The following is a 26,037-nucleotide window of genomic DNA, read 5'->3' as shown; positions in this document are numbered from 1 at the left end:
TATGTGCCCCCAGCCCCAAGAGTCAGTCAGCAATCCATGGCCATTAAGCATGCTCAGTCCTTACTGGGCTGCTTTAGGGTTCCCCCCCATCTTTAGGGCTTTCCCCCCTAAATATGTTTGTACCTCTGCAAACTTAGGGCTCCCCCCAAGCCTGAGATACCTCTCCTCTTATGCGTGGATTTTAGCCACTTAAGAAATGGCACTCACAGCTTCAACATCAGAAATAGAGGGAAAAAGCAGAAGCAACCAAAATGTCACAGTGTATCCCTAGTGTACGTATGTTGCCTAAGCCTGTGGCTAAGAGATGAAAACAAAAGTTAGCATCAAGGTCAGGAGTCCCTGCTCTAAGTTGGCTTTTACTTCCTGTGCAATTTTTTTTAAAAGCTTCTGAGCATTTAATGGTACAACTAGTCTGCATGCAAGACAATAGAGCTTACGGCTTTTACATGCAACTGAGTGCTTGATTTGGCCTGGGAGGAGGTCTGAGGAGGCACTGGTGCTCAACCCCAGCTACATTAAAATCTTGGATCTCTCCACTGATTTCTATGTTCAGTGTTTACTTCTGTCCCTGTGGATGGTTTGAAAATAACTTCTCCATGAAAACCAGGAAATGCCCAATCCAGACAGTGACATTTCTCTCTAACCTTTTTACACCTATGTGTCTCCTCCTCCTTTTCCAGCCACTCAGTTCCATTTCCCCTCCCATCTGGCTTTCTGTCCCATTCCATCCCTCACAACAGTTGGCATTCATGCCCAGTGTGCATGCTCAGTTCTCATTGAGATATTTCATGGGGTCCCACCCTCTTAGAGTTTTTTTCCCCCTATAGATTTGTTCTACTTCTGCAAACCTTGAGGTTCCTCTGGGTCTGCTGATACCTCGCCTCATGTGCACGGATGGTACCATTTTGGCTACACTGGCACTCTTCCCTGAAGACTGGAAATACAATATAAGATGAAGACTGTGCAAAGTCCAAAATAAGCCACCTTATTTCACAATTTGTATCTGTTTTGTGAGCTACCTAGAGAACTTGTATTGATATAGCTGCCACATAACGCAAGTAAGCAAGCAAGTAAACAAACTACTACAGCTGGACCCACTTAAAGGTATAAAGCAGCAAGAATTAATGTACTCGTTTGCCTGAAATAAATAAAATACTCTGAAAGGTAGCATCAAGCGAAAGTGGGATTGAGAAACTGCAAGTGTGCTATGTGCCAAGCCAGGAGAATTTGCAGAAGGCATCATTATTAAAATAGAACAATATCGAATGGTTACAAATGTAGCACCTGAAGCAGATGGCGAAAAAACTGCCCCTGAGTGAGGGCTGTCTGGAATGCTTGCCAGCAATGACTCAATAAAGAACAGCAATAATCATGCTGCCACAGTCTCTGCAGCCAGCACTAGTCTCTGCTAGGAGTCCCAACTGTAACAAACTGCAGTTGAATGTTTTAGCCACTAACACTCTATAGCTTGATGAATTCTTGAACACGGTGTGTGTTTCTCATGATCTCTAGCTGTCCTGCATGCTTCTAGACACCGTTTTTATTACAGTGTACAAGAATGATTAACCACTGAAGCTCTGCACAGTATTGGGTGGAGAAATAGTGGCACTGCATGCCTCGCTCTAGACAAGACATCCCCATTTCATTTGCTGCAAAGATTGGAAAGATGTATGCCATAACATCCTATCATCCTGTATGCTGGAAGTTGCTTTGAGCAGCAAGGAAGAGAGGTTAGTGCCACCATGGCATTCTGAAAAGTGTGCTTCAGAGAACTCCATTTAAAGGCAGCTATACAAAGCTTAAAGTAGATCCAGGAGACAAGTGTCATCTACACAAAACAGGATGGACAATGAATCCGCTTTAGAAGTGGACATGCTCTGCTATCTCAACATGATTCTGAAAGGAAGGAGTAATATTGACCTGTAAAAGAACTAATCCAAGTTACTGCCTGCTAGAAAGTTTTCAGCATCTCATCTCACTGTAAAATTAACACAGTCCCAGACATAAGATGGTGGGAAGGAATTTGCAGTTGTTAAGTTGAACTCTACTGAAGCAGGAATCACTAAATCACCAGTCATACCAGAAAGGCTGTTATCTAACTGCTCACTGGAAAACCTACCCAGAGAGCAATTCAGTAACATTTCCACCTAAGGTACGTTCTTATTGTAAGCAACAGTTTTCTTAGGATTGAACCTGTCTACACTACTGCAACCTACACACATGGCTTCCTGACCTTCTTTCTTCAACAACGGGGATAGTTTTCCTCTTCTTTATAGCAGCTCTTTAACTATTAACTTTGGGTAAAACAAACTGAGAACAATATACTACCCTCATTTAAAAACAAACAAACCTGTGATGTTGTCTGACAAAAAGAAATATGATCACACTGCAATAATTAGTTCCCCTCCAGCTCAGAAAAGAAGCAGAATAATAGATAGGCACAAAAGACCATACTCAATAAAGTCAACATGTGATTGAACTGAAGGTGGATCATGACAGCATCTATGGACTTCCAGTCTTAAGAACTACTTTATTTATATCTGTTCAAATGCCCATCTACCAATCTCCAAATGCAGCCAGCTCTGGTTGGTAGATGACAACATGGCGCATGAAAAGTGAAATCCAATACTGACCATTCACTGATATGCCTGGGAGCAGAAGGGGATACCAAGCCAGTGCTATTTACTGAGGCTGCATGCAGCCCACATTGCTTTGTTTGCCATGTACACACACACACCCCCCACAGAAGAATACCGGCCCTAGTTTAGATCAGCCATGTGGTCAAGTTCATTCTGGGGGTGGATTCAAACCTAGGTCATATGCAGCAATCCAGCCAAAAATACACCCATGTCAGGACTGTGTGCACTCTGTAATCAAAATAAGCAAACAACACCCAAGACCTAGTTCTGTGAGAATGTTGGTCCAATAGAGAGGTTGAGGTATCTAACTTAGCTTCTCAGGACAATTAAGGAAATGGGAGAGGGAGATAGACCTGAAGGAGTAGAAGAGTAGCAACAGGGAAGAAGGGTATAGCTAAGGAAAAAGGGCCTATTTGAATCAGATGTGGCCTGGTGCAATACCAAGCACACCCAGAATGGATGGACTAGGCATCTGTGGATTTCAGCCATGGCCATGTGTGGACAAAGTAGCTGACAGCAGGCTCGGAGCAACTATGGGGCTGAACGAAAAAAGAAATCACTTTGGACAATGCTTATCAGTATTGCGTGACAAGGTTGGGTAAATCTGTAGATATGCGGAGATGCATTTGAGAGATGAAGAGTAGAAATAGAACACAGAAGAATCTAACAGTGCTAGAAGTACTTTTAACTTCCTATGATTACTAATGAAAGTGTATAATGACCGATTTTCTTTGTCAATTTCCTTTCCAGCTAGATTATTTGATTATTAACTGATACAATTATCTGCTTCTTCAGGTCATCTTAAGTATTTTGTACTATCTTGTACAAACTGTCATTTGATGTGTGTTACCAGTTAGGATTTCTATTAGAAGAGATACAATTTTAGTACCATGCCCTCCATTCACACTTGCCCAATAACAGTTTATTGCTGTCCTGGCCTCATCTCCAAGCAAAAGTTAACTACCTCAACCTCTTTCAGATCTTGACACCAGAGTTCTGCACTAAGAAAAGGCAACTGATTTAAAATCCATTGACTTTTACGTAAATGGAATACATATGGACACATTTGCTTATTATGCAGTTCTGTTTCTGCTAGTAATATGTTGGACAGTGACACTGTACCTGACCATTAGTAATCTTATTCAACCCCTCCCACCCCTGCCCGGCTTCTGAGATTTCATCAGGCATTGTCGACATGCTTTTACATATGCAATTTTAGCTTTTAAGAGCAACAACCTTTAAAAACTATTATCACCATCATCATCAGGTCAAGATCCTCAGGAAACTCCTGCCCTTAATGTTACATTCTGCAATTTCCCTCAGCTGGCACAGAATCACAGAGTACACACAAATCTGATCTATCTTAACTTCAGAAACTTCGAGAGTCTATCCACAATATGTACTTGACATGGATACCGTGACCCATTTATGCTTCTTGTGTTAGGGACAGCTGCTTAAATAAACTAACATCATGGCTGGCAATTACTAAAGCTACTTTTCCTCCATCCACCTCTTAAGCTGGATGAAGCATGTTTACACCAGAGTCCTGTGAAAGAGCACGAGCTGCTGTATCCAGGCTTGCTTGTTTCCAATCATTGCAGCAGAGCACTTGCAGCAGAACAGCAGAATTACTGAGGACACAACAGGTTTTAATGCAAAACAAGAGTGGAATTTTTAGAAGAGTTCTTTTTTAATGCACACACAAATAAGGATCCCTGGAGGAGCTAAATGGAGCCAGGCACCTGAGTGGAGAGGAGCTTTTATCTGGAGTTTGCGCCACTTGAGGTGATGTGTCCCAGGGCCCTTCTTCCTCTTATTTGTTATGAAAGGGAGTTTGCTTCACCATGCCAGCCTTTGTTTCCAGATCATGCCCCAAAGGCCCAGGTAACAGATTCTACCCCAGCTGTCGAGAGCTACTGACTTGATCAATCTTGTATTCTGAAGCCCTAGATGATTTCAAGGATTTCTTACACCATATTGTCGGCCTGATGTTTCAGTAGGTGGCTGTCTTCAAAACAAAGCGACTGTATTCACTGCAGATGAAGAATATAGGTCCCCGATATGTTCTTCATACACAGCACACTTAATTTGTTGTCAAGAATCATCCACGCAGCCACAGCCACTTTAATTTAACATACTCCTGAAGCGGTGCAGACTGACGTCAGCCAGCCTGAATGAAACAGCGAGTGCAAGGTAACTCCTGTGGGCAGACAGACAGCTTTTTAAAGCACAGTTTACTCAGATGGGTCAGCTTCCCAACATTTCTTGCTCTGTTGTAAAGAGATTCTGACCTCCAGTTTGTCAGGTTCACTAGGCTTCACAGAAAATTAACCACACTAAGTAAAGAAGGTTGCCGAGTACTCTGGGCACCTCAGAAGCAGCAACAGATGCAAGCCTGTTAACAGTATAAACTCTAATTTGAATCAGCCTGCCTAACCCAAAAGGTTTGGCATGAAAGCTCAAGATGGCTTCCAGAAACACCTTTGGCACTGCTGTCTTGTAATGAGCCAGGAAATGCTTTCCCTGCTACAAACCTACAGTCCAAGTGCACGGAGTCTGCAAAACAGGGAAAAAAGAAAGACAAATTCATTTGCTTCTGTCTCCCTCCTCAAGGACATTTGAGAGGGCTGTTAACAGCAAAGAACTTAGTATCCAAGCTGAGAAGGGATTACATTTTTCACTCTTAATACCACTTAATAAAATCACTACTTCCACCAGGGAGCAAGGAATTTACAACACTTGTATGTGCTCAGACAATAAAAGGGAGATATTAAGTACCAGCCAGAAAGTGAATCCACGTGGATATAAACGCACTCAAAATCTCACAGAATAACTGCTTCCTGTGAAAACAGAGGCACAACTTAGCAATAAGATTACTAACTTAACATTTCCTTCTTCTCTAATAAAACCATGTTTGCACGTAACAACAACCCAGAGTATGGGTTGCCATTGAATCTTGGGTTATTGTTGAATCATAGTTTGCCGTTACACACGAACCATACACGATGGTTTAACTATGGGTTGTTTACCACAAACAACCTAGAATTCACAACCTAACAACCTCTTCTTGAGTTATTTGTAGTTAACAACCCATAGTTAAACCATAGTCCAGGGTTCAAATGTAACGATAACCCACAATTCAATAACCCCTATTCAACCCATACTCCAGGCACATTCACATGACATGCTAGCCCATGATGGGTGACTAGCCACGTACTGTGGGTTATTTTGCCAACAACCCACAGTGTGTGGTTAGCGCACCTGCCAGATGATCAGGCAAACGACCCAAAATATGTGGCTTGTTTGCCCCCTCGTCCTCCCTCCCTCTCCCTCAGTCCTCCACCCAGCATGTCCAGGTACCTGGCAGCAAGTTCGTCTTATCTTTTGCCAAGTCCCCTTCCTGGCTCCAGTTGCGATTTTGATTGCAGTCGAAGCCCGTTAAAAAAAAATTTCTGGGCCCATTTGTGCACAAAAATGGGACCAGGAAAAATTGTTTGCACTTCCCCATGCCTGAGGAATGTGTACCAATAAACCATTTGTACACATTCCCTGGGCACAGGGAAGTGTGATTCCCCCACCCCAGTCCCGTTTTGCACACAAATGGGGCCAAGAAATTTCTTGAAAAGGGCTTTGACTGCAATCAAGATAATGATCAGAGCCAGGAAGGGGGGATTGGCAGGAGCAAAGGGGGGTGACAGCTCCTCCAAGGTGCCGTTTGGGCACCACTGGAGGGGCTGTCACTGGCAAGGAGGGAAGGGCATGGGCAGTGGCTTGGCCACACTCACAAATGGCAATCGCGGCCCTGCTCAGCAAGAGCAGCAGGGGTTTCTGCCACTCATGCCGAGCAGCTCACTGAGTGATGCCCTTTACCCATAATGGGTTGGCATGTCTGGGTTCGCACAACATGCCAACCCATTGTGGGTAAAACAATCCCTACTGCAGACTGTGGGTTATCAGGGTGATAACCCACGGTGATAAGAACAGTCTGGGTTCAGACGACACGCTACTAAACAATGGTTTGTTCTGGAAAGCAAGCTATCGTTGCTTGGCATGTTGCGCAAACCCAATCCTGAGTTGTCATTATGTGAGAACCAGGCCTTAGTGATTTGCAGTGAATAGTCAGCAAGGCATTGCCCAAGATTCCATTTTACCTAGGGGTAGCTTATCCTCCAGTGACCCTGAACAGAAATCAAACTAATGAACAAGTTCCCCTCTATATCATGCCCAAACTGCTCTCCCCTTTACCTTCTTCACCAAGCAAAAAGAGGCAACGCTGGGCTTGTGTACTAAGATTTAATAATCTTACAATTTCAGCCCAGACAGATTGTCAAAGAGAGTTTGTCTGCATGATGTACCCACACAGAGAAGCCTGGGTTATCAGAACTGGGCAAATGAGCTGAGAAGGGATTACTTTTTCATTCTTAATACTGCGTAATGAGATTAGCACTTCCACCAAGGAGCATGGAGGCTGCAATGGTGGCAGAAAAGTATTTTTTTTTCTTTGTTGCTATCACTGCCACAAAGTAGGACTGTTTGTAAGCTCTTACTTTTGTTTGGTAATATTCACTGTGAGACTTGCACCATTTGTGTTCTAATAATTTCCCAGCCTGTTTCATTGCCCTCAGTTCTCAAGTAAACCATGGAGCTAATTGGGCTCTATGTTATGGAAGAGGACACTTGGGAGCAATAATGTCAACAGGTCATTCCATTTCAATGCTCCACAGTGATACCAGGGCTTCAACAGGGGCATCAGCCATGTCAACTAGAAACTGACATTGTAATAACATTGTATGTTCACTGCTTTGATAAATCTGTGGAAAGCAGTATATAAATTTGGATAATAAATACATTAACTTGTAGAGCATTCAGGAATCCATTGGATTCCATAAGTCTGGGGGTGGGGGCTACTTAATGAGTCCACCACCCTTGTAGAGAGGAATGGAAGTCGTCTGATCGTGACTTGTCCTGCACGATGCGTGGGGCATGTAATTTATTGAGACAGCCCCATGCTTGTAATGGTACCCATGACAGCTTGAACAGCCTTGCCAATGTAGCCCTGGTATAAATGCTAAAATGCCTAGGACAATTGTCCTGGGAGACTCCAACACCATGCTTGAGCTCTTCTACCTCAGGCATGGAGACAGGGTGGTCAGTGCGCCAACAGAAACTCCATTCTGTCTCTTAACCCCAACACCAGGTAAAAAAGCACAAGACCAGCAACACATCTCTTGAAGAGAGAGGGGATCACTATAGATTACAACAATCCCCCCTCCTCAACCCTCCAGCCTATGCTGGTACTGCACAGTGTACCTAGGTGGACCCAGCTGAGAAAGAAACTTCTCCAAGCTAATCCATCCATCCAGGTCTCTGTAATACGTACCCAATCAGTCCCCTTATCCACACTAAAATTGTGGATATGTTTTATTAGGGATCAACCTGGTGTCAAACAGCAACACCACAAGACTAGAGGGCAAGTTGACAGGGCAACCCAAAACTCATTGAATGGGGAGAGATCCAGAAGACCGGACAGGTCTTATTGCCCTTTCCCTTCCCTGGACTCTCCAGTCCCCAGCATTATACCTCCCCTCTACCCATGACTGCTGTAATGAGGGACAAAACGCTTATAGCCATTAGCAGGCTCCCTTGTGCAGAAGAGATGAATTAGGAAACATGGCAATACAGGAACTGCTCAAAGGCATGTGCTTGTCTTACTTGTTGGTTTTGAATCTTGCTCTACTGAAAGGCACTTGAGAAAAGCAGAACTCGTGGTATAAACCTTGAATAGGAAGGCTTGAAAAAATTAATGCAGATGTTTGTACAGAACTGAGGATCGTTAGTTGAAAACCATTATTGTGGTTTGGGGTAGGGATGATAAAAGCCGAAATGTTTGAACAAAATTGTGAGTTAGGAGATGGCAATAGGAAGGTCTACACCTATGTGCTGTGGTTGGAGCTATCAGCTGACCCCCGAATATAGGAAGGAGGGAGGTCTAGTGACAAGACAAGACCCTTCAAGAGAGAGCATTTGGGAGAACTTGCCCCTGGGTGAGGGACAGGTCAAAATACTGAACCGGTTACTAGGGATGGCGGAGAATTTCTCCCCGAATCTTCGGGGGGCCGAGCGCCAACGCATTCGGCCCCCCGAAATCGGTGGTGAAATTCTCCGCCCCCCCCGGGACGGGACTTACCTTTGGCGAATGTCCCTCCCGGCGGCGGTTCAGCAGCGGTTCGTCGCGGGCGGTGGCCGGTTTCCCGACCAGCTGCCGCCGCAGCCATTGCAAAAAAAAAAAACTAAAGTAAAAAAAACAACAACACACACCCGTGATAGGCTACATAACGATTTACGTAGCCTATCATGGCTAGATTTCCAAAGACAGCCATGATAGGCTACGTAAATCGTCACGTAGCCTATCACGGGTGACTTTGAAAAAAAAAAAAAGCACGTACGCAAATGGCGGCGGCCCATGGGCGCCGCCATTTGCGTTCCTTATTTTGGCACGTCTAGTCTACGTAAATCTTTACGTAAATCTTTACATAAATAAGGGCTATTTGCGTTGCCCTTATTTTCGCCGTAGTCTATGTAAATCTTTACGTAGACTAGACGTGCCAAAATAAGGAACGCAAATGGCGGCGCCCATGGGCCGCCGCCATTTGCATATGCGTTTTTTTTTTCCCCCCAAAGTCACCTGTGATAGGCTACGTGACGAGTTTCTACTTGAGTAGCCTATCACGTCTGAATTTGGAAATCTAGTCGTGACACGCTACGTAAATCGTTACGTAGCCTATCATGGGGTCTTTTTTTTTTTACTTTTTGTTTTGCGGCCGGGGAGACGGGGCGGTTCTCCCCGGCCTGAATTTTGGCCGGGTGAGGCGGGAAGCCTCCCCCCCAGCCTGACTTCCAGCCGGGCAAGGCGGGAAGCCTCCCCCCCTTCGCCTGAACTTTGGGGGGGAAAGCAAAGCGCCTCCCCCCCACCGCGAAGCCAAGCTGCAAAAAGGTAAGTGACTTTCGTACATCCCTAGGTTAATCTGGAAAATCTAAAACCCCTATAAGACAACCCCAAATGAGTTTCTTCTGGTGGAACAAGACTTGATATGCCTCTCCTATGCTATCTACACATATGCCAAAGTATAAGTCTTTTATGATGATTCGCATCAGATGTCAAATTGTTATGAAAAAAGCAATTTTCTCAAACCCTGAGTAATATCAATTCATTCTAATAAAAGATTGTTTAGCTGCCAAACAGGTGGCGATCATACTTTAGATTCCCAGTTAGTGCTGCATGATCAGCATAAGACACTGTCTCCATTTGTGTTTTTATGATAGAATTTTTAGAAAAATGGTGTTATAAAAAAATTAATGAGACCTATGAATGCTAGAAGAGTAAACATAGTCCCTGTTGTTAAAGTAATAATATATCCAAATACTGTCAACCATTTTCTAAAAGCGAGTGGGATATTACTTGTGTTGCTCTGTTTAATCTTGGGCTCAATACCCAATTAAAGCCTTCTCCTATAAGTATGTTCCCTTCAAAAAATGTATCCAAGATCTTAATGCGATTAATGAAAAACTGCATTATTTTTTAAAGTATTTATTACATTTATATCCCGTCTCATTTTGTCCTCTTGCAAGGAACCCAAGGTGGCTTACATGGTCCTCTTCCTCTCCATTTTATCCTCACAACAACCCTGCAAGGTACATTAGGCTTAGACTCAATGACTGGCCCAAAGTCACCCAGTGAGCTTCATGGCCATGTGGGGACCAGAACCCGGATTTCCTGAGTCCCAGTCCAACACTCTAACCACTATACCACGCTGGCCCTCTTGTTGCCATGTAAGGTACACAGACACATAAAAATGAAAATGCTTTGGATTTAATTATACCTTTTAATAAAATGTATTTATTTTCCTAAACTGCAATTCTTTATTTACACATGAAGTTAAAAAAAACCCTCCATGTTCTTAACTGATTCCAATAACAAGCATGGCTAAGAGTTTCATGACATACAAACCAAAAATTGCACCTTTGTCAAAGAAGGTACAAAATAAGCAATGCTGTAATTCCTGTGTTCTTGGCAATCGTGCCTATCAGCCATCATCTCACTTCTACAAAAAACTGCTCATACAAGCAGTCTAGTCACATGAATATTGTAACATCACAGGAAGAACTGACAATGATACAGCAAAGACCTAAAGACATAAGAAGAACTATGCTGGATCAGACTAAAGGCCTAACTAGTCAAGCATTCTGTTTACACGGTGGCCAACCAGATGGTGCTGGTAAGTCTACAAGCAAGACATAAGAGCAATACCACACTTCCACTTGCGTTCCCCAGCAAAAGGCATACAGAAGCATACCACCTCCAATATTGGAGGTAATATATAGCCATCTTTACTAGTCAATGGGGTGGGGAACTGTGGGTTGGTATTCAAGCCCACCCTTAAGGTTATCATTTTTTTCTCAATACTTTTAATTGGTTGTAAAGTCTACTAGACAATGATAGCCTTATCCTTCATGAATTTCTGTAATTTCCTTTTAAACCACATCTTGTTTAACTATGTGCTGTGTGAAGTAGTACTTCCTTTTATCTGTCCTGAACGTCCCACCATTCCGCTTCATTAGATGACGCCAGGCTTCAGTATTATCAGAAAGGGAGAAAAACATCTCTTTATCTACATTTCTATAGCATGCATAATTTGCTACACCTCTATCATGCCCCCTCCCCACTCACCATTTTTCTAAGCTAATGAGCAGCAAAAGTTGTTACCTTTCTGCATGGGGGAGTTGCTTCAGCCCCTTTATCATTTTGGTTGCCCTTCTGCACCTTTCCCGCTCTACAATAACCTTTGTGTAGAGCGCACACATATGTAGATGTGTGTGCACAATAGCAGAGGCTCATGGACTTACCTATCCACCTCATCAGTGATGTCATGATCTGCAGATACTTAGTTTTCTGCACATTAAAAAAGGTGAATGGACCCAAGAGGAGGGTAAATGCTGCCTGAAAGAAACAAAAGTTCAGACTTAGGAAAATTAAGCAAATAAGGAAAAGTGAACTTCCCCTGGAGAAGTATGTATAACTCATACAGACAGTCTCTGTTAAAAAAGATTATTCATTTAACATTTGTTCTATAATGTATATTACCTTCTGTCTTTCTAGTACTGTCAATAATTTGTTTTTACCTAGTAATCTTCTATACTGGCAATTTATCGGGCTTACTACTCAATTCAAAATGCCTCTGTAATACAAAAGAAACGTATTTCTCTGTCTCTCCTGTACATTCAGATTAGAGCTAACCTCCTTTCATTTTGGGGTTTTACCCACATTGGGAAGAGATTTCAAGGAAAAACCCCTGAAGTAAAATTGGAGGAGAGGTGGTAATATGATTTAAAGGGGGGCAGGGGTGGGAAGGAGCTTACCTTTTCAAAGTGGCCAGCTTTTCTGGTGGTGGAACACCAGCAATGGAGCTCTGGCCACCACCCCAGTTGCAAGTTCCTTCTCCCCAGATCAGTTTTGGAAGTCACATTATAACCAATGAAATGGAACCAAATCACCTGCCCCAATTCACTACCTGCAAATGGGGTGGGGAACTGTGGGTTGGTATTCAAGCCCACCCTTAAGGTTATCATTTTTTTCTCAATACTTTTAATTGGTTGTAAAGTCTATTTCAGTAGGTTACCTTATGTACTATTTCCAGGTATGTGATTTTTTTTTGTATAATCTCTTCCATTTTATCCTCTTTCTTCTGTGGACAATAACTTAATAAATGTATATGTCCCTGAATATAAACTTTGTAAGATCATATCAGGGGTACTATCTAAAACTTCAAAATTATTCCACTAATAATTGATCAGCTCCCTTTTCTTGAAGCTACTACATAGTCAATACAAGAATACAAACAATGTGGCTCAAAGTAAAATGTTAAAACCGCTAATGGTACCATTTGTCTTCTTGAAGAGATCAATTATATGGGACTGAATTCATACTTGTGCTCAGTGGAGCTCTGCTTGTGCTGGAGGAAGGGAACAAGGCAGTACATTTTGCTAATTCTTCCTTCCCACTGCTGCCCTCTCCGCCCCCTAAAAAGCTTTCCTGAGGGTTGAGGGAACCCTTCACGATAGTGTGGAAGATGATACTGGGAGCTGCAGAGGGAACGGGGAAATTGGCAATAATCCCCCCTCTGTCCCCCTGTCTTCCAGCAGGAAGCCTCCACCAGATCCTGGTTCCTTTCATAAATGGAAGCCACCCTTCAGTTTGTGGAGGGGAAAGTATGAATCCAGCTCATTATCTTATCCAAATACATATCCATTACCCCATTCAGAATTATTACTATTAATTATATAATAATTTAGTAATTTACCACCTAAAAGAAAACAAGGCACAATATAGTATAAAACAGAACGGCAAAACCCTCAGGCTTATAATTTAAATATCCTGTAATCTTCTTTGAAAGTGTCATTTTCCTGTAATAAAGTTTCCTAAGGAAAGGTTTCTGAGAGCCATTCAGTGCACTGATGAATACTAAAGTATGTTTTTCTCATATGCAGGATATCCTTTGAGGAAAAATTCATCTTCCCTCTGGATTCAAATGATAAAATTTAAATTCTTTTATCCCTAATGTACCCTTACTTTTCTCTGGGGCTGTTGTGACATATATATATGCCCCTGATTTATCTAGTAATCACACATCTGAATGTCTCTCAGATATTATCTCAGCCTTCATTTTCTTGATTTAGTTAGATATGTCTGCCTTTTAAATTAAGCCCACCAATATTAAAAACAAAGACATTTTAAACTATTTAAGCTTATCATCTCAATATCATGTTAATTGCCCATTATTCAATTAATTTATTATTTTACTCTACTAATTCATTAAAGGGTTTTTATTATATTAGTAAGATAATTCATTAGAGTTTGAACTACATGTAAAAAAAATGAAACAATTACTTGTATGAATTCAATAACTAAACAGTCCACTAAGTCCAATTAATTCAATCATTTTTTCTACACATGATGTTTATCAGTTTACATAATCTCATTTTTCTTAGAAGTCATAGCTGAGTTATCATTCATAATCTCAAGTTTTTCAGTATTCTGTTGTCTTATCTAGTTATATTTTCTCCTAAACTCTGTGCAACTCTTGGATAAAACATACCCCTTCTATTACACTGGATATTCCCATACAAAACATTTTAAATGTGGAAAGGCATTTTTGTAGTGGACTAACAATAACCCCCCCATCTTAATACAGTTTAATAAGACAATTTTGATTATCGTTACTTCTCATTTAAAAGATGAATATTTACAACTCTACCAGTCATACTGACCCACTTATACCTTTGTGGATCTGCAAAAAGTGATGTCAGTGGGGTGTTCTACATAAGGGCTCTTTATCACAGCCCTTATGTGCCCATGGCAAGCCATTTAATCATCCTGTCTAGAATGAAGGGAAGAAGTTGCTGTTCTATTCCCCAGCCTCCTTATCCTCTATGATAAGAGGAGCTGCTAAACAATGCAGTGGGTGGGGGGAGGGATGTCTGAAGTTTAACAAGGTGACCCGGAGGTGACCCGGCATTTCTCAGCCTCCAGCAACACCTGGAGTACTTTAGACTAAACAGCAGTATAACCTATGTTGTAAGTTCACTGAACAACTGCCCCAGTTGTGCCTGTGATTCACAGATGTATGTATATAGGTAAGTATTTTTATTTAAATCATTTTATACTTTCATCAAAGGGTGTCCAGGACAGTTTACAAGGTTAGAAAATATTACAAATATAAAAAGAGGCATACCATTAAAAAAACTAATTTAGTGCTCCTATAAGGTTTGAGAATCCATATAAATCCCTAAAATTATGAAGGAATTAAGCAATATGCAGCATTATGAAGAAACCACAATGGCAAGGAAATAATGTTTTGGTCATGTTTTCAATCAGCCCTTATTCAATGTAACTACATTAGAAACAAAACAGCAGGATACACATTTTAAATAAACAAACCTCTAAGTGAACACACATTCATATTCAGATGATCTTCCAGAGTCCAACGAAATATAAAGATCAATTTAAAAAGCAGATAGCCTTGATGGCCAAAAGAAAAACTCTAGAATTCAATTCCAAAATCCCTAACATAGTACCATTATTAGGCCAACTCAAACGTCACAAAATACCGTGCATGCTCTTGTGTTCTACAGAATTCATCACCAGGAAAGATGGTAAACAGAGCAAAAGGTGGCTAGGAGGAAAAAAGTGGCTAATGTTCAAGCCAGAGTGTCTGCATATGGTTAGAGACTTAAAATGGGAAGTGGGAGGAGGCTGCAGACATTCAAATTAGGCTCTGCAAGGTACTGGGATGGTTTTAGGATGCACCTGGGCTCCTCCCAAGGGATGCTGGGAAGAACAAACAAATGGTTGATCCCCCATTTTTGAAAATATAAAATCCAGCTGCTATTCAGAAGCATCTCCATCCTTAGGCAAAACGCTCAGGCTTCCTGGTAGGGGATGGAAAACAGAAGTAGAGAGAACCTTGACAGTTTTTATATTAACAAAACTGGATATAATTTTATACAGTACTCTAGGTAAAAAAAAAAAAAAGTGATGGAGGCAAAACTGGGTAGCTTTACCTAGTAGTTGGAGGGGTTGCACTATCAGAGAATCAAGTCTGAGCTTCTGGTAGTATAAGTTCTTCTTCCTCCAGTGTAGGATCTGGCTGTTGAATGGTTAAATTTGGTATTCTCCAGGTCATACAAAAAGCAAAGGTAGCCATGTTGGCCAATTTTCTTTTTGAATAAAAACAAATGGCTCCCAACCCCTTTTTGATCTAGGCGGTCAGCCCTCCTGTTGTATGCAATTTTGAGGACCAGTTTGTGTGCCAATTCTCTTAAATATATGGAAAATGCCTTCAAGTTCTTTCCACACAGAAACTCTGTGTGAATAGGCAAGAAGGGCTCCATCATCCTTGTCAATCAGGATGACTATCTTCCTTGTCATCCAGCCTCTTGCTTCTATTTGAGCATCTTTTGCTCTTAAAAAGCTACAAATGTGTATCGACACCGGAAGCTGAGCTCAGCTGACCCCTGTTTGGAAGGGACTTGGTCATACAAAGACATCCTCTTACCCTGCATAGACTGAAAGGGGCATGTTCTGTTGACAGGAGAGTGCTCCATTTGCCGCCTGAGAGAACAGTTCTTCCCCTAGGCCAATGCCATTTCTGTAGATCCAAGAAGCAGACCATGGCCTAATGGCTGAGAACTACTGGCCTAAAGGCTACGCGAGAATGTGCGCAAGATCAGATAAGCATCTTGCAGCTCTCTTGAAAACAACCTAGTGATGCAGAGTAACTTGACAAAAAAGCAGGACTAGACAAATATTTAATCTACCCAACATCCTCTCACTGCACGAGCATACAACAGTATTAAAGGAAATGCACAGCATGCAAAAGAGCTGTGACCTCTTGTGCAGATTTGCTGTCATTGGAGAATGTAGTACTACTCAATTAAAAATATCTAATTAACTAAGCAAGATAATGAGAAGAGAGCTTGAAAGAACACTCAAAGAATGTCAAAAGGATTCGAATGTATCGGAGTCTGGACTAAATTAATTGAAAGAATCCGATCCCAGTGGGATTAATTTTATTGGCATGGCAAAGGGGTGGAGAAAAGATTACAAGTGAAGGGTAACATTGATTCTTTCAGTGTATAATTTTCTTTTCTGCTTCTTGAATCAAGGTTCTAACCGTAAATAATACATATGAAACCTTCTATGCTATGCTTCCACAATGCTAAATACAGTGAAAAGAATTAAGGTAAGAATATATATGCTTAATGGACTATGTTTTTATTTCTTTTATTTACATTTTAGCCAGTGACAATTCAATGGCTGTGTTTGTAGGGATCAATAAGTCTATATTCTCCAGAATCCAGGCTTATAGTGAACAAGTTGTGTGCTTGGACATGCAGCCCATGGTTTGTTTAGTCTGTTATCTGAACTGAGGGTCCTGTCTTGTTGCTCCCATCAAGGCAGGCTCAGAAACCAGGGTTTGTTCTTGGTTTACAAATCCTGGCTTGATAGGAGCGACAAGTCAGTATTCCTAGTTTGGATAACACACTAAACACACCATTCCTGGTTTGTTTAGCTGGTTGCACTATCAAGAGGAGCTAAGTGGTCGTGAACAGGCTTGCACACCACCACACAGCTCATTCATGATCAGCCAGATTCTCCAGACAACTCCCCACCATTTCTATCTGATTTTTTATTCCCCTCAAGTGCCTAGAAGTCACTGTGACTTATCAGGGCCTAGAGGCTTTTTGACATCCTGCCATTAGGTCTCTATGTCCCAGCTAATACAAGTGGCTTCCTGAACACAAGAGTGTCTAGAAGTCTCTCAAACAGGGGTCTGAACCTCAGACCCTTGGGCCAAATCCATCTGTGGGCCAAATGCAGCCCACCAGGCCTTTCCCCTGGCTGCTGATTGTTTGGTGGTTCCCTGGCTTTTGTATGTGTCCCCCCCCATGCTAAAAGGGTGGCATACCTCCCCTAAGGCTTAGTTACTGGCAGTAAGAGCTTTAGCTACAATAGGCTGCTATTTGGGGCATTTTGCCCCCCCTCCTTTTGCCTTCAGCCCCACCCACCACTGGAATGTGGCCCCTGAGAGCTTCTCTGAAAGTCAATTTGGCCCTCAGGCTGAAAGAGCTTCGGCACCCCTCTTCTAGAAAGGCCTACTGAGGCCTCTAGGTACTTGGGAAACCTCTAAAATGGTAGGTCCTCTATGTTTCACCACCCCTTTTTCCATGAGGAATCCATCAGAAAGTCTGACATACCAATGAAACATCACCTGTAAATTTGTGAGCTAAGCTAGTCTATCTGCACACTCTGTCTTCTGGATTTTGCGTTACCACCAGTATTTTAGGTACATTTTGTTGTAAAGTATTGTTTTAGCAGTAGAATTGATAGAAAGATGAGATGTAAATATTGTAAATTAAATCATAGTATCATAGAATCATAGAATAGTAGGGTTGGAAGGGGCCTATAAGACCATCGACTCCAACCCCCTGCTCAATGCAGGAATTTAAGTCAAAGCATCCCTGACAGATGGCTGTCCAGCTTCATCTTGAACGCCTCCAGTGTGGGAGAGACCCCCCCCCCCCAGGGAATTGGTTCCAGTGTTGTATTGCTCTAACAGGAAGTTTTTCCTGATGTTCAGCCGGAATCTGGCTTCCTGTCACTTGAGCCCATTATGCCGTGTCCTGCACTCCGGGATGATCGAGAAGAGATCCTGGCCTTCCTCTCTGACAACCTTTCAAGTACTTGAAGAGTGCTATCATATCTCCCCTCAGTCTTCTCTTCTCAAGGCTAAACATGCCCAGTTCCTTCAGTCTCTCCTCATAGGGCTTTGTTTCCAGTCCCCTGATCATCTTTGTTGCCCCCTTCTGAACCCTCTCCAGTTTGTCTACATCCTTCTGAAAGTGTGGTGCCCAGAACTGGACACAGTATTCAAGATGAGGCCTAACCAGTGCTGAGTAGAGGGGAACTAGTACTTCACGTGATTTGGAAACATGAAATAGACCAATTAAATCTGTCAGTAGTATTAAAACCTAGACATATTGCCCCAGTGTTATATTTAACATTTATTTCCTTTAGAACAGGGGTCCCCAACCCCCAGGCTGCGGACCGGTCCCGGTCCGTGGCCTGTTAGGAACCGGGCTGTAGGGGTGTGCGAAACCCCCTTACCTTGGGTCCGTGGGGGGGGGGGAGGCGATCTGTCCCTCCTCCCCAGAATCCTCACCGTCCCCGGCCGGCTCCGTTCCATGGCGAGTCCGCAGAGCTGCTGGCTAGCTCCAGCCACTAGCGGACTTCTGGCCGCTGGGATGCCATTTGCATCCCTGTTCTTCAAGTAATAGGCTACACAAACCTTTACGTAGCCTATAACTGCAAAGAACAGGGACGCAAATGGTATCTGCGTAGCAGACGCCATTTGCATCCCAGCGGCCAGACGTCTGCCAGCAAAACCATCCCCCCTGGTCTGTGGAAAAATTGTCTTCCACGAAACCGGACCCTGGTGCCAAAACGGTTGGGGACCGCTGCTTTAGAACATATAAATGTGTTACATTTGACACAGAATCAGAGCGTATGTGTGTGTGGGGGGTCTTATAAGCCATCAAGTCCAAGCAGTGTCATCAATATGCGGATGACACGCAGCTCTACCTCTCATTCAAATCTTCACCAAGGTTGGCCATAGAATCCCTGTCCAAATGTCTGGAGATGGTGAGTGGCTAGATGGGGAGGAATAAGCTGAACATGAACCCTGACAAGACCGAGGTACTTTTGGTGGGAGACAAGAGGAGGCTGGGGGATGCTGACCTGGTGTTGAATGGGGTACGGCTACCCTTGAGAGACCAGGTCCGCAGCCTGGGGGTCATTTTGGACTCCCAGCTGTCCATGGAGGCTCAGGTGTCAGCTGTGAGCTGGACAGCGCTGTATCAACTCCATCTGATACAGCGGCTGCGCCCCTTCCTTCCCGACCATCTGCTCCCATCGTTAGTACATGCCCTGGTCTCCTCTCGCTTAGACTACTGTAATGCGCTCTACGTGGGGTTACCCTTGAAGACGGTTCGGAAGCTGCAGCTGGTACAGAACGCGGCGGCTCGCCTGATTAAAGGCAGCCGCCGGCGAGATCATATCACTCCAGTGCTGAAGGAGTTGCACTGGTTATCAGTTGTTTTCTGGGCCAAATTCAAGGTGTTGGTTTTCACCTTTAAAACTCTATATGGTTCCGGCCCAGCCTATCTTAAGGAGCGCCTCCAGCAGCACCAGACAGGCCGCTTAACAAGATCAGCCTTGGATGGCCTTCTCTGTCCCATCAGCCAGGACAGCTAGACTGGTGGGGACGAGGGAGAGGGCCTTTTCTGTGGTGGCCCCCACTCTGTGGAACTCCCTCCCTAGGGAACTCCGCCATGCCCCCTCTTTAATGAGCTTCCATCGTGCATTAAAAACGTGGTTGTTCAGGCAGGCATTTGGGGTGGGTTAGGGTATTTTAGAAAATGTTTTTATTGTAGAATTTTATTGTTTTAAACTGTTTTATTGTATGCTGTACATCGCCCAGAGTGGCTGGGTGACCAGCCAGATGGGCGATTAATAAATTTAATAATTAATAAATAAATAAATGCTCCTGTTCAAAGGAAATCCAAAGCCGGAACATCCCAAACAGATAGCTGTCGAGCCTCTGCCTGAAGACCTCCAGTGAGGGAGAACTCCACAATACTGGTTCAACGGTCAAGCTGCTCTTACTGTCAAGATATTTCTGCCGACATTCAGCCGAAATCTATTCTCCTGCAACTTAAACCTATTAGCTCTTGCCTTCTGGGGCAGCAGAAAACAAGACTTTGCCCTCTTCTGTGCAACAGCCCTTCAAATATTTGAAGAGTGCTCTCATTTTTCTCCCCACCTCATCTTCTCTTCTCCAGGCTAAACATACCCAGTTCTTTCAACTTTTCTCCACAGGACTTGTTTCCATATCACTAACCACATTTGTTGCCCTCCTCTGTATTTCTTCCAATTTGTCTATATCCTTCTTGAACTGTGGCACCCACAGCTGTACATAGTACTCCAGATGAGGCTTGACTAGTGCAGAATAAAGTACGACCATTACTTCTTATGCCTTGGAAATTCTGGTTCTATTAATGCAGCCTAAAATTGTGTTAGCTTTTTTTGCAGCCACATAATGCTACTGACTGATATTCAGCTTGTGATAAACTGCAGTCACAAGATCCTGTTCACATGAACTGCCTTATAGCTTTGCAGTGTCATTTTTATGTTAACAGTATGGCTTAAAAGCCATTTTGATATTCTCCTTCCCAATACAGTGGAAAGATTGGTCTCATCTGTAGATATGATGCACTTTCTCTCCACTCCCCATTTAAATCATTAAGGATGGTGGGAGTTATAGGACTTTTTTCTGTCTAAACATGCATAGGATTGCGCCCGAAATTAACAAGCATAACCCTTAGGACTAGGAACCAAAGAGTCAGTGCAGCACACTGAAATGAATGGGATGTAAATTAGTCATGACTAACTTGTCCAGTTGATTTCAATAGGTCTATTCTAAGCATGACTAAGTCTGGATCCAACCCAATATCAATTTATCCAAGAAAACCCTCCCCCTCCTGCCCCATTATGCAGTGGTTTCCAAAATCCCAGTTGCACCAGGGAACTGTTAAACGATTAGCCACTTAACTTGTACATTCTCCTAGCTCAGTTTTCCCCATCTTGGTGCCCTCCAGGTGTTATGGACTACAACCCCCATCATTACTGCCCACTGGTTATGGTAGCCAGTATTGATGCGAGTTGTAGTCAAAACATCTGGAGGGCACCAGGTTGGGGAAGGCTGCCCTAGCTAGTTAAATGGAAAAGCCAACAGTGTTCAGAAAGGCCTGCTATTTGCAAGACAGTTTATAGACATAACTCTCAGAAAGTAGTTGTGATTAGTTGTGATTTGTGATCTTCCAAAAATAAGCAAAGTAATGATGCATCGAGCAAGTAGAAAGAATGCAGTCAAGAGAAGATTCTTCTCAAACTTTATGATATTACCTTAAATCAGTCTTCCCCAACCTGTTGCCCTCCAGATGCATTGGACCACAGTCCAACATATCTGCAGGGCACCAGGTTGGGAAGTCTGTTGCACTTGGTCACACTTTTGTTCAGGCATGGATGTATCTGGGCTCCAAGGATTTGGTGCAGAAGCAGAGGGGCCTGGGCAGGCTTTGGGTGGAGAAAGTGTACTTCTCATGTTTCCACCCTGGCCATACAATGCTTAAGCCATGTATGAGGAGGCCTTCATCCAAGGTACCACAATCATAATGTGAAGGGTCTTGTCCCTCACTTGGATTACAAACGGAGTGGGAAGGAGGAAGAGTGTTCTCCCATGGGCTGCTTGATGTGCATGTGCAAACACATCCCCCAAACATCAAGATGCTAAGAAGGTGGAGATAAATGCATCACTCTGGATGTGCATTAAACAGGACATGTGGACACAGTGAGCAGATATAAAGCTTTGATCAGTACCGAAAGAAGAACATCCATCTTCTCAAAGTGGAAATTATAATTCGCTACCCTGCCCTCCTTCCTTAGGAACACACAGTCAGACTGTTAATACAACCCCCCCTTCAAAAAAAGATGATTAGCTCATACATCAAAAAGAGCAGAAACAAATGGACAGACGAGGGATGTGGATAATTAAGGAACAGGTGTTCTCTGCAAATTAGAACAGAAAGAAGACGACCAACTGGCAAAAACAGCACCTTGGTCCAGCTCAAGGAAGGATGGAGAATCCCCAGTGGACAAGGTGACAGGATTTGAAACCTGTAATTGCCTCAGATCAATTGTTGCTTTAGGGTGCAGAGGCCTTTCTGGGAAGCCTAGTCTAGACAGCAAACTTGAGAGAAAACTGCTGCCTGGTTTTGGCCTGATCAGTTGCTGTGGGAGAAAGCATCAGATGGGTTTTTAAAGTAAACCCTTTTCAGATAGTTTTCCAACCTCACTTTTGCATGGTTATAAATTCTCAAGCAATCTTCACCACCATCTTCCACTGATCAGCTTCAGAGTACATCTTCAAACACTCCCTCTTCTTCAAGGTTCTACCACTCAGTTCATTACCAGAGGGAATAGACACAAATCACTGTGCCTGAATTATTGATTTTTTCCAGTCCTCTTTATGAAGAAAAAATATCTTTTGTTCCTAATAAGATTTTCAAATTGAGCTGAAGGCCTGAAGGAATGAAGTGCCTGATGGACCTGAGCGCAAACAACGCACACACTGCCTTAACTGCCCAGCCCCCATTAGTAAGCACAAATTAGTAAGCATCATCTGAAAGAGGAGGCAGAGAGCACTTCATAGTAGAAATGTGTAAACATTTTATTAGTAAGGGGTTCACATAGCCCATTGCTATTAGCAGGCACAATGGAGTTATGTCCACCATTCAGCAGCAAAAAACACAGTTGCAAAATAAAGCTGTCACACTCTATGAGATTTAAGAACAAACCACCAGCAACGAATCAAACCATTTCCCCAGGACAAAATGGTTAGTTTTGCAATAAAGTACATTCCAACTACCTCAGAAAGAAGACCAGTGTAATTTTTGTTTTACCAGAAATATTCTAAAAGCAGAACTTTTCTGCCTGCTATAAAGAAATCAGAAAACAAAGAAAGCTTTATTCAACCTTTATCATCTCTCGTGCTAAAAAATCTAATCATAAAAGTGTGAAAACTCATACACCAATTCTGACAAATAGTTAAGTCTTTGTCACTGGTATTCTAGTCATGTGCTGGGATTCAAAAGTGGATCACACCCCAGCTTAAGGTGTGTCACAGCAGTAGCATCAACACCATCTTTTGGTTAATGATAAAGAGAGAAAAAACAAAAAGGGGGATAACTGGATGCAAACAGGGACAGGTTTCCTGTACTTTTAGAAGTTGTAAAGAAGAGGAACTTCAGCAGGAATGGATTCTCTCCTCCCTTACATGACAAGCCTCATCTACTACACAGCTACTAAAGGTACAGGATCCCTGTACCAACTTGCATTGTATCACCTTAGAGAAAAAAGCCAGGAAGACAGTAACATATGTTTAAAAATCGCATAGTGCAATTAACAATGGGCCCAGTGTTTGAAAAGGTTGAAGAACATTGGCCTACAAGGCCCAGTGTTTGGCCCAAGTGTCCACAATGCTGTTCCATGGCCATAGTTAAGCAGGGTTCAGCGTGGTCAATACTTGAACACTCCTTGGAAACAACTCTATTTTCTGAACAGCAGGGGTAACGAGTAAAAGCAAAGAAATATGCCTATCATCATCCTTCTGTATATTAGCTGTACTGATATATCCAGAATTCAAAGAACTTGTCTTGTCCTGGCCTCAACAAGACGCCCATGGGGCACAACAGCACCACAGAAAGCTCCGAATGAGCAACTTGCTCTGGCCAAAGCAACAGCTGGAGAAGCTCCAGACAGTAACTGTCAGCAGAGTCCATTTGCATGGTGTGCACTGCCCCCCTGGGGACCTGTACTGTGCAAAGCCAGGGACTCGGCCAGTGCTGGGAGGAGTGCCCACTCTTCCTACCTCTAACCTAGTCTGATCACATGGCAGCCCCATGTGGGCGATGGGCACTGCACAAAACTGGGGACTCAGCTGGTACTGGGAGGAGCAGCTGCAGTAAGAACCAATGCTTCAATGTTGAAGCCTGAGGAGCAGAAAAAAGGACAACCTCCAGTAGAGGATAAAGAACAGCTCTGCTGAAGATCTCTTCAACAAGGGACATGAAAATGTTGTGAATGTTGTATAAGATCATATGTAGATGTTTAAGCAATAAATAAAGTCAACAAGCCAAGACATGTTGCTGACAAAGGCAAGTATCCTAGATTTTCTAAATTACTCATTCTCCAGACTGATCCACAGCTCACAGGGTAGCTAAAGGTTCAGTGATCGACTCTGGGGCTACCTGCTGGTAAACCTTTTAAGGAGCTGTCAGTGTGGTTCAAATCACGCCCTTAAATGTTTCAGTCACCTGGAAACAATTTGAAAGTTGGTGCTTCTGTTTACTTCTCCAAAACCTAGCATGTGTATCCAGTTTGATGGTCTCCCAGGCTGCAAACAGATACACTAAACCACCAGTGAGGATATCAGCAATAGCACCAATGATCTCATCATAAAAAATGCAGCATCCTCTACCATCATGCCCTGTTGTAGAAGTCATGGTCACTACAACAGCACTACACACATTGATATTATAACCAATCCATTAAAATGTCAAGAGCAAGAAAGAGGCCAGAGCTTCCCTTCAACAGCTCTTATTGAATCTTGCCTGTCTTCTGCCTGGTCTTACAATGTAACAGGTGACATGCTCCTCCTCCTCGTATGAAACTCTGTTTTTCAACAAAAGCACCAGATAGCTCTTCACTTGAACTAAAAACTAAGCTTTATCCTTCACAGTTTACAATACAAAACACAGGAAACAGATAATTCCGGCCATTTGGGAATTATCTCTCCAACCACCACCTTTAAAAATCAATTTAATGATCATTTGAGAGAGAGAGAGAACGAATGAGAGAGAGAATGAACGAGAACACACTGTGATGGCTGTTAAGATGCTGACATCTAAGAAAGCAGCATGAGACCATGATTGCAAGTTATTTTAAATGTTTTAAAAAGAAAAACAGAAAGTCAAGGAGATGAACTTCACCAAAAAGCTTCATCAAGCTCAATTTTAAGTATCCAATTAGCCTCTCCTAATGACAGAACTGAACATTCTGTCAGCAGAAGAGGAGAGGACTTCCCCCCTCCCTTCTGTACTCCCCCCCAGGGCCTCAAGATCTGCTCCAAGGGGCTGGGGGGGTGTCTCAGGAACAGATTAGGAGCTTGATAGAAAGGCTAGGCTGCTGCTAAGCATCCATGGCATAGAATGAAAGAGTTCTGACAGCAATAGGGATTGAGATTATAGCTCAGTAAATTTAATACCCACACACACACACACACACACACACACACAGCAATACTCACATCCAGCTATTTTTAATGAACTGATCTCCAAATGTAGGTATTCCCATCTCCACATATGAGCAGTACAGGCAAGGGCTCGCATTTAATACACCTTCTAGTAGTATGACCCTGAGCTCCCTGGCCTGAGCTTCCCAGGGCACACAGAAGACTTCGCAAAGGGGAAGGAGGAATGCCTCAGCTGAAATCCCTCAGGCTGTTGTGGGAGCCTGGCCTTCTTCCCTCTTCTCACTGCATGTTTTGGGACAAACCTAAATTGAATGGGTTACAGATAATGAAGAGCTTCACTCTCTCTAAGTCAAGGGATCTTCAACGACTAGTACAATATTATGATGAAAGCATGAGCTACTATGGTCTGGTATGTCACCTTTGCTATAGATTAAGAAAGTTCAGTCTTCAGCTTCATCAAACTATTCCATTTCAAATGGATCTCATTCCATTTTTTCCCCTGTTCAACAAAAAGGGCCCACAATGTTTCTCAGAAAGTCATTTAACAAAAGGATCATGTTTCCTAGCACACACAGTCCAAAATCATGGGGAACAGCAAGCTTGCAATCTATTGTGTAAATATGCCTCCACTGTTATTTTTCACAAGTAAGGGGAGGGGAGGGGGGGGGAAGATGGAGACTGCCAATTTTTTAAGGTGACTGCTATTTAATTCTTCATTGCCAAAGTATTTATGGTGCAGTACCTTGTAATCCAGCCTTCACCATTCTGTATCTAACTGCATCAAAATAGAGAGGGGAGAGGAAGGGAAGCAAACTGTTATAGGAAAACAGAGCTGGAGTGAGGCAACAACTTTCCACACCATGGGGCTTGCTCTGCAAGAGTTGTATTTGACCTCAAAAGCTAACAAAATT

At 42.9% G+C, this 26,037-nt stretch overlaps 1 protein-coding gene across 3 annotated transcripts in view; it reads right to left on the bottom strand.

Annotated features, from left to right (window-relative positions):
* SLC38A12 (solute carrier family 38 member 12) overlaps nucleotides 1-26,037 on the bottom strand; it is a 148,678-nt gene that overhangs the window by 61,069 nt on the left and 61,572 nt on the right. For all 3 annotated transcript variants that reach the window (XR_014788273.1, XM_084838017.1, XM_084838016.1), the window contains exon 9: nucleotides 11,544-11,637. Coding sequence is in view for 2 of the 3 variants with exons in the window: in XM_084838017.1 (XP_084694143.1) it covers nucleotides 11,544-11,637 (94 nt within the window). In the remaining variant the exon portion in view is untranslated. The remainder of the gene's footprint in view (nucleotides 1-11,543; nucleotides 11,638-26,037) is intronic.

Source organism: Heloderma suspectum, chromosome 2, assembly GCF_057233095.1.
Source record: "Heloderma suspectum isolate Gila_16-S chromosome 2, 16-S_ref, whole genome shotgun sequence".
NCBI lineage: Eukaryota > Metazoa > Chordata > Lepidosauria > Squamata > Helodermatidae > Heloderma > Heloderma suspectum.
Note: the sequence above shows the minus strand (reverse complement) of the source record. Positions and strands in the feature narration are given on the sequence as shown.